Here is a 14839-nt window from a genome sequence, read left to right as displayed (position 1 = left end):
GGCACCAAGGAAAAGGACGAGCTCCCAGCTGCAAGGGAGGCCACCCTGCTGCTGAACGGCTCCTGTCCAGGGATGGCTACACTCCAAGCCGATGAGTGAATGAGCATGGTCATGACACTGGAGCTGCAGAGTGCAAGGTGTGGGGAAGGCTGCGGACCTGGTGGGGCAGAACAGAGAACTTCAGGCAGGGCCTCAAGGAGGAGAATGGATCCCTGGCCATGGGGGAGGCCAGCCTGCTACTGAACATTTCCTCCCCGAGGATGGCCTCCATACTCCTGGCTATGAGTGAGTGAGTGGGGCCATGACAGCAGCGCTTCAGAGGGCTCCCTACGCAGCCGTCAATTTGTGTGTCATGAGAAATCGATGTTTACCGATGACTAATGATTTAAATCAAATCCTACCAAGCCTGCTCACAGTTGACCTTCTGTTATGCATCTAAAATTGTCCTTGGCCTACAGTTCATTCATTTGTGCTAGTGGGTGTAAGATTAATAGTACTTTCACTCACGCACATTAAAAATTGGATTTTTTTTTTGTACTTAACCAAAAAGTGGAGCTGATAAAATGCCTTTGGCAGAGATTAGGAAATTTCTTTTCTGATTTACATCATTGGGGAATATTTAAGACTTCAGTGCCCATCTGCTTGGAGCTATGTGAGTTAAAGATTTGTGCATGAAGAAGCATCCACATACAGACAAGTCAAGTCCACTGACTATTAATAGCTTTCCTGCTGGAGGAAATCCACTGGGTGCCAGGAAATGTATTGTATTTTTTTTTAAATGCTGATTCTAAACTCTTCAAAAGAGAGAGTTTGACTTCCCGTATTTACTTTGGCATGGTGTGTGTATCTGTTCAAACGATCTCCCATGCAATAGTTCTTTAACTTTTGCAGAAATTATTCAATCTATGTTTTAGAGAGAATTGTTTAAATGGATACACATTACCCTGCTAGTCCACCAGGGATTCTGGCCACAAGAGCTGCAAGAAGAGACTCCCAGGCTAGGAGAACACAATTCGCCAGGTCCAGCAACAGTCTACTAACTTTTAACATGTTCTGTGGGACAGATCTCATTTTGTTCCTCTTGACATAATAGCAAAAAGGTGGTCAGTGGAAGTTGGTGGGCAGATGAAGGGGCAGTTCTTGATGGAATGCAAAGATGCCATAATTACATAGGAAGAGAAGGATAAAACCGTAGGAGAAAGGGGTGAAGTAGACAGGAATTAACATGCACAAAAAGAGCAAATAAGTAAAGGTTAGAATAAAATTACAAAATTAAAATTGTTTTCCTTCTTCATCCATCTTCTCCTTCGTATGTCTACTTAGGCACGAGCACTGAGGTCTGTCTGTGTGGTTCTCAATACAAGATTTCATGTCTGTGAAATACCTAGCACGCTTTTGTTGACCTGTGGGTCTGAACCTTAATGATAAACAAGCTGTGACTGTGGAAAAAGTCTAGACAGGGAGTTCACCCAACCATTACAAATGGTATAATTGAACAGAAGAAATCAGTAAACTGGAAACATCTGTTTTCATTGTAGTTAGTTTCTGATTAAGCTAGATTCATTACTTAGTGTTCATTATGAATAATAGAAATTACAAGCTGTGCGACTTAGAGGAAGTAATGAAGATTTTAGCTTTGATATTGGTTGCTGGCTTATGATGTTTCTTAGACAGACACCTATTATCCTTTCAGCATTGGCTTCGACCTTAACTTGTCGTTAATTTACTTAAACTGCAGAACAGCTCCCCCTTAGCTGTTCTGCAGTTTATCCTGCAGACTTTTGATTTAATATATATAGTATAGAGGACATATTTTCATTACTCCAGTGCCTACACTGTGTAATATAATCCTTTTCTGAAAACAGAGTAAAATCTGTCAGGCCCCCCTTTATATCTTACCCTATTTGGATAATAAATGCTATTTTTTCAGTGCAGTAGAGTACTTCTTAAAGCCCCGTATTCAAGAAACAAGTTACATATTAAGTGGTGCATGAGCCATCAGATTCTGCTTAGCTGGATGTGGGTAAAGGAGGTTATTAGCTTTCCACTCCTCTTTCTGACAGCATAGATGAGGCTGTTACTGGCATAGAATGTACCCTTCCAACAGCTGCTGGATCCCTTTTGGGGTAATGGTAGTATTCTTCCATCTGCATTGCCACTTTCCCTCCCCCTTAGAAAGCATCTCCCAGCAGACTTCCTAGACCAAGTCTCTGGTTTCTTCATCAGTAAGAAATGTATTTTTTCCCACCATCCAAGAGACTGAGTCTCATCTTGAATTGCCTTGAGAAGTGTAATATTATTTGGGAGGGGTTACATTAAGACTTCTGCTCTATCTCCTGTTTGATAGCCTGTGTTCATGTTACTCCCCTTGTATTGGTATTCTTTTCAGTGTGTGCAACAGCACCAACAGATAGCAATTCTGAGACTGCAATTGCATGCTCAAGCCACTGTGAATAATTGTATGTGTAGGCAGCATAGATTTAGATTCAATATCCTAATATTACATTAAAAATCATATGATATTCTTTGCGTGCCGATAGGCATGAAATATTAACTTAGCTAGAAAATTGTTACATTTATATGGGAAAAGTTATTTCCTCTCTCTCATAACATATACATACCAGTAGTTGTCAAGTAGTGTTTGTACTTGCACTGTGACATAGCTATTGCTCTTTAAGAAAATACACTACTTTAGAAAGAGAGTTCTTTTTTAACTATTGCCATCTACAATAATTTTTGCAATTTCTTTTCAACATAGCCTTGGCAGTCAGAGGAAGAAGGCTCTTGGCTTCGAGAATATCCAGTCACCTTGATGCAGTTCTTTCGATATTTGTATCACAATGTTCCAGACCTGACTTCAATGTGGATGAGCCCAGAGTTCCTGTGTGCATTGGCAGCAACCGTGTTTCCTTTCAACATCCGACCTTACTCTGAGATGGTAGGTAACTGAAAAATAGAATACACTCCAGCCAGGATATTGAATTTTCACTTGCCTGTCATTTCCCTCAAATGTAAGCCAGTTGACAGCGTAGCTACAGTGATTGACAGCATAGCCACGGTGAATAGGCTACAAGTTAAAGACGTCTTCATAAGATAGAAGTAGGTATGTAGTGGTTGTTACAGCAGGGTCACATGTTGCTTCTCTGAGGTCCTGTTGGCATTTCTTTTATGAACTCCATTTTTTAAAGGAATTGTTACCAATCTGAGATCTGAGCTGGATTTTTATACCTAGATTCTTAGACCAAGAGCGTGTTATTTTTCACCATGTAAAGAAAATATTTTATGTCTAATTAGATGATGAAATTAATCAGGCCTTGACCTATAATATGAACAAATGACCAAAAAAATCTTAACGCTAAATTGGAGGTCAGTTTCTGCACTATGAAATTTCAAGCCATTGCTCTGGGGGAGTTGTATGCATTTTACTGAATATTTTTCTTTGGTGCATTGTCTGAGCACCTCATGGATTTTAATGAATTTACCCTTTTCAGCACCCCTTCAGGGTAAGGTGGGGCAATATTGCCTCCATTTTACAGGTAGGGAAACTGACACAAATAGCTTAATTTACTTGCCTAAAGTCAGAGAAGAAGCATGTGGTAAAGCCTGAAACTATAATCACAGTTCTCCCAAATCCCTCTCCAATGCCTTAACCACAAGACCATCCTTTGTCGGTTACTCAAAGGCTATAACTACACTGCAAACCACTGGCAGTGGCAGGTGGTAGGTACATATAGCCACATGCCATAGTGAAAAGCAGGCTGCATCCACACCGCGGTGCGTTGCTACACATGTCAGTGAAAGGCTCTGGCAGTGGGGAGGCAATTGGAAAAGACTCCAGCATGAGGGAGCTGCTGGAGACTTTCCTTGTTGCCTCCTCCCTGCCAAAGCCTTTCCCTGTAGTGGAAAGGCACCCGGCAGTGGGACACTACATTGCTAAAAATAGCAATGTGCTCAGCTGAGGCACTGCTTGGGTGTGTGGAGAGCTATGTGGGGTACAGACCCGAAGGGTTTGGGCATGTCTTTACTTCCCTAACAGTGCCTCGCTGTCTACACTGCTGTTTATAACCATGAAAGAAGATATGCAGTGTATATACTCTACGTGCTGCTGTAAGGAGTGTGCGGTGTAGACTACCAATAGATGTTACGTTCCAACCTGAAGAGGAGGCAGGAGTTAGGTTGTTTGTGTTGCCTTCTTTACATGCCGCTTGCTGGAATTTTCTTCTTGCTGGCTGCGTCACTCTGAATGTCACATTACAAATCACACCATCATACTTACAGAGCAAAAAGGGAAAGGAAAAGAGTGATTATCTATGGGTCATGTTGTAACACAGTGTTATTGATTGAAACGTTGACAAAAATATAACCAGAGATGTGAAGAAGTTTAGTGGAGAATAATATCGCTTCACAAACTACTTCTAGTAGATGCAGCTATTGACATAATGTCTCCACACCAGGTATAGGCACAGAGTTGGAAATGTACGGACTAGTGTGTCTTTGGTACAGATTCTCTTTTCCATTTTTAAATTTAACTTGTATTTGAAATAGGTGCACTCAAAATTCATTCAGTTTAACTGATTTATTCAGTTAACACGAGCTGAAAATATATTGCATATAGCAGAGTGCTAATTATGAAATGATAAATGTCTTGTAAATTACTTTACAGAGAACAGATTGCTAGTTGTGAAATTACAGCTCTCTTACCTTTTTCCCACTGAAGGCATGGTGGAAATGAAATATCTGTAAGGCTGTTTACAGTAAGAGGAATGACTTAGCGTATAATGTGGGGAAATGTTGGAATAGTAGAAAAATATCTCTTCCCAACTCCTTTGTGATCTTAAGATAACTTGAAAAACCTCAATAGTGTCTATGGATAGTAGTGAAAACAGTGCCTGTCAGTCTTTCAAAACTTACATTTAACTAACAAATATGTATTACACTTTCCATATCTGCATGATACTTCGCTAGAGTTAGAAATTTGTTCACTTGGTAAATCTCAACAGTTGTCAAAAGATGACAGTTTGTACCCATTAATGAATTTGGGGTGGGGGTGGGGAAATCCTCCTAAACTGAAATGCCTCTCTTAGATTGAATTTAAAGTTCATCATTAGGAATCTTGCTATGTTGCTCATATAGTTTTGCTGTAATAGCACACTACAAGGAACTCTTTCACCGTTGCCATGATACCCTTCATTAGCACAAAAGCATGTATGTATGTATGTATTAAAAACAAAAGAGAGAGCAAGAGAGATGAGGAGTTCATCCTGTTTCACACTGGGCAGCTGAGACGTGGGAATGACGATCTTTCAAAAAAGGTATCTTCAGAGAAACAGAATTATGGGGTAAATAAATAACTCTCACATAAAATAATATGGAACAAAACCAGTAGCAGTTAAGGAAATAATGGCAAAGTTGTAGGGTTTTAACATGTTGATTTTTTTTTCCATAGGTTACTGATCTTGATGATGAAGTTGGATCCCCAGCTGAAGAGTTCAGAGCATTTGCAGCCGACACTGGCATGAACAGGAGCCAGTCGGAGTACTGCAATGTGGGCTCCAAGACGTACCTAACCAACCATCCTGCCAAGAAGTTTGTGTTTGACTTCATGCGTGTGCTCATAATCGATAACCTCTGCCTCACACCTGCTAGCAAGCAGACTCCACTAGTAGACCTCCTGCTAGAGGTAGGACTGCTATTTTCCTGCTCTTTTTACAGAGTAAATTTCGTATGAAACTTTTTTCGTATGTAGTTGCTTTTTGAGGTTGTAATAAACGTTGAATATCAGGACTTCTGTTGATTTATATAATGGTTTTAAATTGTCATTTAACACCCCCCAATGGAGTTTAGAGACACTTTATGTACTCATGTTTTTAAATGTTTGGGGTTTTTTTGCTCTCCATTGTTTAATACCTTGAAGTTTAAAAATAACTTAAAAGAGGTACAATCTCAGTCAAGCATGGAGAGGTTATTTAAAAGGCATCAGTATGTAGGTGCTAATTGATTATTTAAGCTGATGAGCTCGCTCAGTGTGGCATGGGGGGGGAAGGGTACTGATATTACAGTCCTGGGATACGCCAACAGAGAGAGAAGTAAGAGAACAGTAGCTAGGTAGGATTAGCAATGTACTGTAATAAAACTGTTGCCTCTTTAAGAGCAGGTAGAAAAAGAGGCCTTGGATGCAGTGTCACTTTCCATAACCTTCATGGTGTCTCTGAGTGAGCTTCAGAAGTCTGTCTGTGCAGCTATCCCAAAGCTAATATTGAAATTTTAAAAAGTCTTTCGGGTTGATATATTCATTCAAATAGTTAATTTAAATGTGCCATACACTAGTGGATGCCAGTGTGAGCTAAGGAAATAAGTCTGTTTTTCCCATTACAAATATCATAAGTTATTTATTAATATTTTAATAGTTTCTGTTACAGAGAAAATAGGCTGGCAAAACAGAAATTTGCCTTATGGAAATGAAAATAACACTCACTCTATGCAGTATAAAATGACACAGTGCAACCCATGGATTGAACTCCATCCTTAAACTTACTTTTATAGCAGTGGCTTTAATTTAAGGCAGGGTTGTAATTGGGTACATGTACTCCAAGAGGCTTAGAAGTCAGAAATGGGGGAAAGATCATCCAGTCTCTCTTGCCAAAGCTGGACGGGTCCCAGTCATGTGTGTTCCAGAAAATTAGATGTTTTTATTTATAACAAATAATTGATAACATTCTTAGATTTTATGTACCTAACAAGGTAAAAATTTCCATGGAGTAACCATAGTTCAACATATAGTATCATTTTCTGTTCTGCGGCTATTTCCTTAAAGCAACTTACTCTATCTATTGATTGTGTTAAAGGCTTCCCCTGAAAGATCAACAAGGACACAGCAGAAAGAATTTCAGACTTACATTCTGGACAGTGTGATGGACCACTTACTTGCAGCTGATGTTTTATTGGGTAATTTCTTCTTTCCTTTTCATTTATTGATGCACGTCATCCTTTTTGCATTACCAAAGCCAACATCAGTCTTTGGTGGTTTTGTTTTTGTTTTTAATTTCTTCTTCCCCCTTTCCTTAAGATTTGGTTCGCCTTATCTTCTGTATCTTTTTGTCCCTTGATATGTAAGGGGATGTATTACTTTTCTTACACTCATGACAGCAAATCTCCATCATGCCCAATCTGTGAACCGTTAGGAGTTCAAAGAGTGTTATACATGTGAAGCATGTTTTACAATTATGAACCAAAAAAAATTTGGCCGAGAAAGGAGGCAAGAGGAAATGGGACTGAATTTTATCATCCCATCCCTGCCCCGCACCATCAGTCATGCCCTCTTCCCCTCAACAGAGGGCTTGCCCTTCCCCCAGGTTTAGTTGTTGCTGGGGCTTGGATTGCTAAAAGTTGGCCTTCTTTCCTTTCCCATCTTTTATTATTTTATTGATGTTACTGCAACAGCCAAGAGAACTTTGTGGGATTAGAGCCTCACTGTGAAGAGTGCTGAGCAAACACGACACTGTCCTTTTCCCTGAAAAGCTTGTAATCTCGATGGCTGCGTGGAGGGCTGACAGAGGAGAGGCAGATGATCGTGAGATGGCTCTGAGACGAGTCCAGGGAAGTCACTGCTCAGATGCCCAGTTTGACTTCATGATCATTAGCTGAACTCCATAGCAATTCTCACTTTGCCCTATTCCCCGATCCCTCCTCTGTGGCCAAACTTGGATCTCTGAGGCCTCTGTGGGTTTTCTGCTTAACTCCTCTAGCTCCTCTCACCTCTGTAGGGTGAGACTGAAGTTCTCCCCTTTCCTCCTAGTCTAGTGTTAGGAGTGTCAGAAAAGAACAAATTTGTCACTGTCCTCTGCTCACCAATTGCAGATTTTGTGGAGGCTGTTATTAAAAATGGCAGCAGCCTCTTTTCAATCAAGTGTTGCTCCCCTTTTCCATGGTTATTGCATATGAAGTCATCTATAGGGGACAGTCTCTTCTTTTGGAACCAGAGAGAATGGAGAAGCATGCAGGGGTGGGGCTTTACCTCTTTTTAAACAAAACTAAATATTTGCAGGATCCAAAAAGTTATACCTCCTAGGGTCCAATTTATTAACAGAGTAATTCCAAAATAATAGTACACGAAACCCCAAAGCAAACCTTCTCCTCAGGTTTGCCTACCCTTGTAGTTAACGTCAGTTCAACTGAAGCCTTCTCCCCAGGCTTGGTTGCCCCAGGATTTCTTTCTTCAAGACTTGTCTGTTCTAAATTCTAGCTGTCTGCATGAGGAATGTTCTCACTTTCCTTGTATACGTGGGGGTAACAAGTCAACTGTATCAGTGAGTGAACACAACCCCACTTAATGGTTCCCAGCAATATCAACACCTGCTAATGGTGGAGAGTTTGAGGCAAACACTGTCAGCTTGTTACAGTGCCTCAGAATAAGTTCAATATTGAAAAATAAAATACAGTTGGCATAAAACTCCTATTGATCCTCAGTTTTTACCAGGTGAGGGCCAGTGGGGAGCAAGATACCAACTGTTTTAAAAAATCACTGTGTGTGTTTACAAAGGACTGTGTGCACAAAGCCCATGGTAAGGGGCAGTGCATAAACCTACTGTTGTGGGCGTGCACTGGAAGGCATTGTGACTCAGAGCCGCAGCACCCCTTCGGGCTGACAGTTGCTTTTGAGGGGGAAGTGATTTACCAAACCCATTTAAAGGGAGTAGCATGCTCTTGTCCCCATCCAGGGTGCCCAACCATCTCCTTTGGGTTGGAGGTCAGAGCCATGGCTTCATCTGGCTTGCACCCAATTGCTCCTGGGGGGAAGCAGTTAGAGGCACTGCCCCTGTATTCCCCTAAGTGTCGGGACTGCTGTTATGGCCAGCCTCATGAGGTTGCAGAAGCAGGAAGGGGAATCCTTATTTCCTTCTGCTCCGCTCATCAGCAGTATAAGAGCTAGCTACTAGCTAGTCATAAGGAAACAGGAAACTGCTAGCAGAGCCTGTGACAAGGGCCGTGCTTAGCATATGAATGCATGAGACACACTGGGGACTTTGACTCTTGTTGTAAACTAAGATCTGTTATTTGTTAGGAAATGGTTTTGTTTAGCACTAGTTTAATATGAACAATATCAATATTACAGTCTACAGAATAATTTCTAGTAAATAGCACACTCCATCTGAAAATCCCCAGCTCCTTACATGCATTCGTGTCTGAATTCTTATTCCTTCTCGGAATCTGTGTCAGCAGATGTACATCCTGCTGAGAACGCTAATTCACTCTAACTTTTTGTTGCTGGTGAACTCAGACATGGAATTGTTATTCCTGTCATGAGGAAGAAACCCACACAAGCGCATATTTTGGCCGTAGGTGTTCTGTGTTTTTTTAGCAGTTTGTTAGTTCCTGTGCAAATGAAGTACAGGTGTTCGTGTTAGCAGGTAAATACACACACCATTGGGCATTAGACAAAATACAGATATGCCTTCCTATTATAAACTTGATGTATCAAATTAACTTGGAGGTGGTTAGTTTTACAGTAGCAATTTTGAGTCCCCAGTGCTAAGTGCTGTGTATGTGTAAGAGAGAAATATAGAGGTGCATCATATATGGAGATTTAGTGCCTTCCTTTGGGAGACCAATATGCAGGAATCCTCAAATGATGGACTGGAGGCCTCCATGCTTAAGGAGCCATCTCTTGATGGGAACAGTCTCATCAACTATTCTCCTATCTGAACTTCCTTCTTTGGAAAAATGTTATTGGGGAGGTTGTAGTGAGGCAACTAATTGGAGGCCTCAGATTTCCTGGATTCCTTTCAGTAGCTTTAGACTTGGATGTGGCATAGATGTTGTGTTGATCTTGTTAGCCATCATGCTCCAGAAGGTGAACAAAACCAGGTGTCCATGATGCTTCTCTTATAGCAGACCAATAACGGATACAAAAGATCATGTTATGAACTTCATGAACTCAGTCATGAGCACAGGGAGTTGTACTTGTGTGGCTCTGCTCTGTCCTCTTAGAGAGATATCAGTTGGTGGAATAAAGCCTTACCCAACAAATATTAACACATCCTTCAATATGCACGTATGGCATTGTTTTTCTTCCTTCCTTGTTTTGGTCTGTGCTTAAAAATATGCCTTCAGTGCCCACTTCACATTGTCACTATTACAGTTCAATAAATATCTTGCATATAACATTAACCTCCTTTTGTTTGACTGACAATTCCAGGTAGCATTTCATTCAGATGACTGTAGCACTTTCACCATGTTGCAGAATAAAGAAATTAGTCTTTAGAAGCTATTGGGCATGCTGAACACAAATAGGTGATTGGAGAGGGTTTTTGTTGTTGTTTAAATCATTTTATGTTCTTTTGTAATTTAGGTGAAGATGCATCTCTGCCTATTACAAGTGGTGGCAGTTACCAGGTGCTGGTGAACAATGTGTTTTATTTCACACAGCGGGTGGTGGATAAGCTTTGGCAGGGCATGTTCAACAAGGAATCCAAGCTTCTTGTAGACTTCATCATTCAGCTAATTTCACAGGTAACAGTTCTTCATAGTAGTTGTATTACTGTAGTGCCTAGGAGCCCACGTGCTCTAGGGGGCCCCAGGACCCCTCAGTGCTCTACAAACACAGAACAAAAGGGTGGTCCCAGCCCCAAAGAAAGCATATTTGTTTAATTAGTGTAGTTTTAAAAGATTGTCCAGAGCACCTTATCTTTCTCCTTGGCAGTGTGATGATGATAAAAATGATATAAATGCCTAGATGAATGGAAACAACTCAGGACAAGATATCCCCCTTCATCCCCAACATCTTGGGCCATCCACAAATTATTTGGCAGACTCTGTAGTTATATTATTGAAGATCTGAACAATCTTAGGTGTCATTTTACAAGCCCCTAGTGCATGAAAATTCCAGAGAAATGTATTAGGCTGTTACATACCAAAGGATTTGCAAGTTTGCATACACAGCGTTTCGACGTTCTCATGCCAAACTGGGAGAGGAGACTAAAAGAGCAATGTTTCAGAGTAGCAGCCGTGTTAGTCTGTATTCGCAAAAAGAAAAGGAGTACTTGTGGTACCTTAGAGACTAACAAATTTATTTGAGCATAAGCTTTTGTGAGCTACAGCTCACTTCATCGGATGCATTCAGTGGAAAATACAGTGGGGAGATGTATATACATAGAGAACATGAAACAATGGGTGTTACCATACACACTGTAACCAGAGTGATGGGGGGGTGGGGAGGGACCTTTTGTAGTGATAATCAAGGTGAGCCATTTCCAGCAGTTGACAAGAACATCTGAGGAACAGTGAGGGGGGGCAATGTAAGTTTTCATGTTAGTGCTCTGTCTTTGGAAATATATGGGCTTTTCTCCTCAGCCTTTTTCTTTTTTTTCCCCTTTTTGAGTCTGCACCTTCATAGCATGGCCTGTTGGTGTTTATATGTAGCGGATCACTGTTCTGCTATGATACAATGTTTTGATAGTGGGTTTGACTCATGTACCTGTCTGAGTATCCTGTATTCAGCTCTCTGGTGTCTGAGTGCCTGATGAAGAGAGAGGTCTTGTCTATTCTGGGGATATTTTCCCAATTATTCAGGCTTAAAACCATTGCTGCAGTATAGATAAGACTCTGATGCTGGGAACCATTTTTATAACTGGAGTAGTTAAACTTGATTTCAGATTAATTAGATTTAAAACTGTTATGAATTTGTGAGAGGATTTCTGGAGTAAGATGAGTCCAACGATTCCTCTTCCTCCTCCTCTTCCACTGAAGCTCATTGAGAACCTTTGTTGTGAAAAATTAGAACACAGCATTTCAATAAGTTACCACAGAAGTTGCCATAAAACAAAATTCTTATCACTCCATTTATCAACATGACTTCAGTTCTCATTTCCAGGCAAGCAAAACATTACTACATACTGGGATTGAGCTAAAGAATTAATCAGTACAAAGATCTTTTTAGTAAAATGAAAGTTTTTTGAAAAAAATCAGTGTCGGATTTGAAGAAATAAGTTTGTGTGGAGATTTCACTGTCTGACATTATATTAATTGTTTTGTGCTTTCCATCAGTCAAAAAGAAGATCTCAGGGGTTATCACTGGATGCTGTTTATCACTGCCTGAATAGGACCATCTTGTATCAGTTCTCAAGGGCACACAAAACTGTCCCTCAGCAAGTTGCTCTCCTTGATTCTCTAAGGGTCCTTACGGTGAACAGAAACCTAATTCTGGGACCCGGGAACCATGATCAGGAGTTCATCTGCTGTCTAGCTCACTGCCTGATTAATCTGCATATGGGAAGGTAAGTGCCTCAAACTTAAATTCATCATACTAGAGTCAGTCTTGTACAGTGTTTCTTCTTCCTCTCTAAGCTGTGGCTGTTTACTGATGAATCACAAACAGTTGGCAAAATTGTGGATCTCTGTTTATAATGTTTGATGCCAGGAAAGTTCAAGATAACTGAAATGGTTCCTCTTGAACAAAATTACAATTAGGATTATACCCCTCAGACTGTATTGCCCATCTCCTTTTCCACAGCTATGTTAAGATATTGGTACACGAATATACCTTGTTCATCAGCCTTATTAACCTTTAATAGTATAAAATATCTGCAAGATATTGCCAGCAAATGTCAGAAAACAATAACAGTGAAATACTTGTAATAAGTGCGGTTGATAATCAAAGTGGGATGTGAGTTTAAAGAGAAAAGAACTAGAATTATTTTGCAAATAATGATTTTTTTTTTTGTGCACTCATTGCCTTAGCATCTGGGCATACAACATCGGTTAAAAACAATCAGGCATTATATCAGCTCTCTACACCAGCAGCATAAATAGCCTCTTCTTTGTATCACCTTCCTGAACCGTTATAAATAACTGATGATCTGCAGTCTGGCAAATGCTTGACCAAATAATGTGTCTTGCACTCTGTTGTAAAGGTCAGGAACACCAATCTGAATTTCCTGAATTTCCATATTCTTCCGGTGAATTTTTTTTCCTGGTTCTTTGTATTTTATCTGTCTCTTGAGTATTAATACCAGCAGAAATCTAATGCTTCCCATTTGACACTTGTCAGCAATTTGAATTGTACAAGTTTCACCCTATCTTTCCCCAGTGACTTTAGTAGAAAAACCATGCCCTTCTTCATAAAACTGCAGCTCAGAGTGAGGCTGCATATCCCCAAAACAAGAGGGACCAGAAGCATGTCTCTGCTCCTGTAGCAGTATGCGTTGATTCGGTTTGATGATACCACAGAAAGATTAACCACTTCAGTTCTTAAACCCTATCTGCTTCTGTTCATTCTAAATTTATTGTAGTGGTGTTGATGGGTTTGGACTGGAAGCGGAAGCCAGGATGACCACTTGGCACATTATGATCCCCTCTGACATTGAACCAGATGGAGTCTACAATCAAGATATTAGCGAAGGTAATTAAAAAAAGCAGCTAAAGCTAAGATCAGATTTCTGTTAATACCACTAGATTCTTAAAATGTTCTTATTCTTCTCCTTCCCTTCCTCACCACCATCTTTTTTCCCATTTTTTGGTGCAGGGTGTTGGCGGAAGGAGAGGGTGGTTATCTGAGATGGTAAACATATCAAAAATGTAGAACACTTCACAGAAATGTTGAGGAGCATCCAGTGACAGCTATCTGTTTATCAAAACAGTGTGAATGTTTCAGTCTCTTCCTGATATGGATATAAAGGCCATTAAAAGTGTTAACAATACTAATTAGAAGCAAAATTTGTTTATAAATACAGAGGCTAGTCCAATATAAATCGATAGTTTCGTGTATGTCAGCTAGATCTTGGTAAACAGAGGTAAGAAGTAACTATGATTAGGCAAAAGGTATATAATTCAGTGAAAACAGCAGGATCTGTCACTTACTGGAAATTAGCTACCAAATTGGTCCAGAGAGGAAAACTGGGATTATTACAGATGGGTGTTGAAAAGCACTAAAGAGAGTAGGTAGGATGCCTGAGAAGCAGGTAAGAGAGAACCACCAAAGAGCCCCTAATGATACATGAAGAAAAGAAACAGGCGAAACAGGAAGATATGGAAGTAGCAGTTTTAGGAATCAGGGGCATGAATGTAAAAGTTAAGTTCACTGTCAGTCCTTATCGCAGAGAGAGTGGCCACCCTATTATTATTCTGTACCCTTCTCAGTGTTCACCTGGATCAGTTTGACAAAACCAACCCTTAGAGGAGAACATTCAGTGAGGTGAGCATTTCTAGTTTCATGAAGGTTATATATATTATTACATACACAAAAAACTATGTTAAAAGAACATTAGGTTGCAAAGTCAAAGACTCAAAACTTAAGAAATATCAGAATTTAAAGTTGCACTTGCAACCTTAATTCCACTCCTTTTGCATGTGCATTATGATACTTTTTGATTACATGATCCCATCCTGCTTTTTCCACAGGACCCCTGCCTCATTCAGTGAACAGTGCCCAGTGAATGAGCAGCTTATTCAGTATTTTGTTTTTCCTCATTGTTCATTGTATGACCCTAGGCCTTATTTACTGCATATTTATTCAAACCTTCCTCTGAAGACAGAATTATTGATTTCCATGTTTTTTTCCCTTAAGGTACTCATTGCATAGCATCTGAGTGTTTCACAAACATTAATCCTTCTGTGAGTGCTGGTCCCTATGGATATTCACTGTGGGTGGGTGTGCAAGCCTGGGACCAGAAATTCGTCAAAAGCAGTGTCGGTTGGTCCATGTCCACACTTCGCGCCTCCTCATGCTTTCAGCTGAGGGCATAAAGGCCTGCACAGATGATTCACCTCTCCAGTTCCTTTCCTATGGCTCATGGTTTGGTTGGAACCTCCTGTGTCCATTCTTCTCTTCTTCTTTACTCCTGCA

At 40.3% G+C, this 14839-nt stretch overlaps 1 protein-coding gene across 9 annotated transcripts in view; it reads left to right on the top strand.

The window, feature by feature from the left end:
• The window catches only part of WDFY3 (WD repeat and FYVE domain containing 3), a 296640-nt gene that overhangs the window by 220493 nt on the left and 61308 nt on the right, over positions 1-14839 (top strand). For all 9 annotated transcript variants that reach the window (XM_043545050.1, XM_043545054.1, XM_043545049.1 and 6 more), the window contains 6 exons: positions 2759-2938; positions 5447-5680; positions 6846-6945; positions 10349-10509; positions 12043-12272; positions 13287-13396. In XM_043545050.1, coding sequence (XP_043400985.1) covers positions 2759-2938; positions 5447-5680; positions 6846-6945; positions 10349-10509; positions 12043-12272; positions 13287-13396 — 1015 coding nt within the window. The remainder of the gene's footprint in view (positions 1-2758; positions 2939-5446; positions 5681-6845; positions 6946-10348; positions 10510-12042; positions 12273-13286; positions 13397-14839) is intronic.

Source organism: Chelonia mydas, chromosome 4 (assembly GCF_015237465.2).
Source record: "Chelonia mydas isolate rCheMyd1 chromosome 4, rCheMyd1.pri.v2, whole genome shotgun sequence".
Lineage (NCBI taxonomy): Eukaryota > Metazoa > Chordata > Testudines > Cheloniidae > Chelonia > Chelonia mydas.
Note: the sequence above shows the minus strand (reverse complement) of the source record. Positions and strands in the feature narration are given on the sequence as shown.